Consider the following 2,015-nt stretch of genomic DNA (forward strand, 5'->3'; position numbering starts at 1 on the left):
GAGTCCAAACAGCTGATAAAAACATCACAATAATCCACAAGTAATCCACAGCACTCCAGTCCATCAGTTCACATCTGGAGATGACAAAAGCTGAAACAAATCCAGCATTAAGAGGTTTTAACTTGAAACCATCAATTCAGGCTAAAATTTTAGTCCATAATCCATAATAACGCTCCCTCCAGTGAAAAAGGGTTCTGGTCTGAATCAGGAGAGAAATCTGCACAGATCAAGCACCGTTTACAAGCCAAAACAGCTCTAAACAAATATGTGACTGGATTTTGATGTGAGACACAACAGGAGATGGACTTTTTCACTGCGTTATTATGGATTATGGACTCGTATTTTAGCCGAAAGCAACAGTTTGAAGTTAAAAACGTCTTATTGATGGATTTGTTTCAGCTTTTTGCTTCATAAGACATTAACTGATGGACTGGAGTGGATTACTTGTGGATTATTGTGATGTTTTTATCAGCTGTTTGGACTCTCATTCTGACGGCACCCATTCACTGCAGAGCATCCATTGCTGAGACACTGATGCAATGCTGCATTTCTACAAACCTGATGAAGAAACAAACTCTTCCTAATCTTGAATGGCCTGAGTTCTATATTATCAGCAGAATTATTTGAGTGAAAATATTGCCTGTTGCTTGTTTTTGACTTTTCTTGTTGCTTGTGCTTTCCCAGTCCTTCAAGCGAAGATATTTTCAGTTGACTCAGCTAACTGACAACTCTTATATCATGAACTTCTATAAAGATGAGAAGATATCAAAGGAACCTAAAGGCTGTATTTTTCTGGACTCGTGTACCGGGGTGGTTCAGGTCGGTAAATATATGTTTTTAAAGCGGTTCAGCAAACATTAACAATGAGATGACCGATGACTGAGATTTATTATGGTTTCTGGGTCCAATTGGGTTTCATACAGAATAACCGCCTGAGGAAACACGCCTTTGAGTTGAAAATGAACGAAGTGACATATTTTGTCCTGGCTGCTGAGAACGAGCAAGACATGGATGATTGGATCAACACTCTCACACGCATCCTGCAGATCAGCCCTCCAGACGGCCCGGCTCTGGATCGCAAGAGCGCGGACCTGAGCGACAGCAAACACGGTGGGTGCTTGGAAAGTACGAAACGCTGAAGTACAGAAGGAATGCTGTACGTTATTTCGTGTGTGTGTTGTATGTCATTTTAAATCAGTCAAATCATTGTATTGTCCCTCCTGAGTGAAAGTCTAGGGAAAACAAGCGGTGCAATAAATGCATTGCAGGATCAGTGCGATAATAATTTCCGCACAGAGTCTGTTTTTGCTGTGCTGCATGCACTGAATTAAAGCGATAGTGCATTGTTCATGGTCAAAACGAACATGGATTGAAGTGATAATGTAGTAATTTTACCATAAATGCATGTAGTTTTTCACGGTCATCTTATTACTTTAAGCACCATGATAAAGCAAAGAAAACTGAAACACTTACAAGGAATTGCAAAGATAACTCATGCGGTCAAAATTATGTTTATAGTAATTGTTTTATGTGAAATACATCACACAGGATGTGGATATTGTGTGAGGGAGAGGCTGACACCTGCATCTATGCAAAAAGTGACAATTATTTTACAGGCTGGTGGTCTTTCTTTTTTATTTAACATTCACAGGGCATACATACAACACAAATATATATATATATATATATATATATATATATATAAAATGTGAATCAGATTGATGCAAAGCAATAAAATGAATACACAACCAAAATGCAAAACACATTTAGTACCTAAATAATAATAATAATAATAATAAATATATATATATATATAAACCGAAAAAAACAAATAAATAAAAAGTTAACATAAACCTCTTTAAAAAAAATCACTCAAATGAATAATTACACAAAAATTTCAACTTCAAAGAAAAATTAGGAGGTTACCTTTACATCGAAGTCATTATTTTTTTCATCAATACAGTTGTTTTAGCAGCTTTCTTATTGAGGGATGAGCAGAGAGATTCTTAAAATAG

General features: G+C 36.4%; 1 protein-coding gene across 1 annotated transcript in view; it reads left to right on the forward strand.

The window, feature by feature from the left end:
* Positions 1–1,110, forward strand: part of LOC107722089 (dedicator of cytokinesis protein 10-like) — a gene marked incomplete at both ends in the record, with an annotated part of 1,892 nt that extends 782 nt beyond the window's left edge. Inside the window, 2 exons of the mRNA XM_016530312.1 lie at positions 685–819; positions 924–1,110. Of these exons, the coding sequence (XP_016385798.1) occupies positions 685–819; positions 924–1,110 (322 nt within the window). The remainder of the gene's footprint in view (positions 1–684; positions 820–923) is intronic.
* Between the last annotated feature and the right edge of the window lie 905 nt (positions 1,111–2,015).

This window comes from Sinocyclocheilus rhinocerous, unplaced genomic scaffold (assembly GCF_001515625.1).
Source record: "Sinocyclocheilus rhinocerous isolate Xijiao unplaced genomic scaffold, SAMN03320098_v1.1 scaffold15229, whole genome shotgun sequence".
NCBI lineage: Eukaryota > Metazoa > Chordata > Actinopteri > Cypriniformes > Cyprinidae > Sinocyclocheilus > Sinocyclocheilus rhinocerous.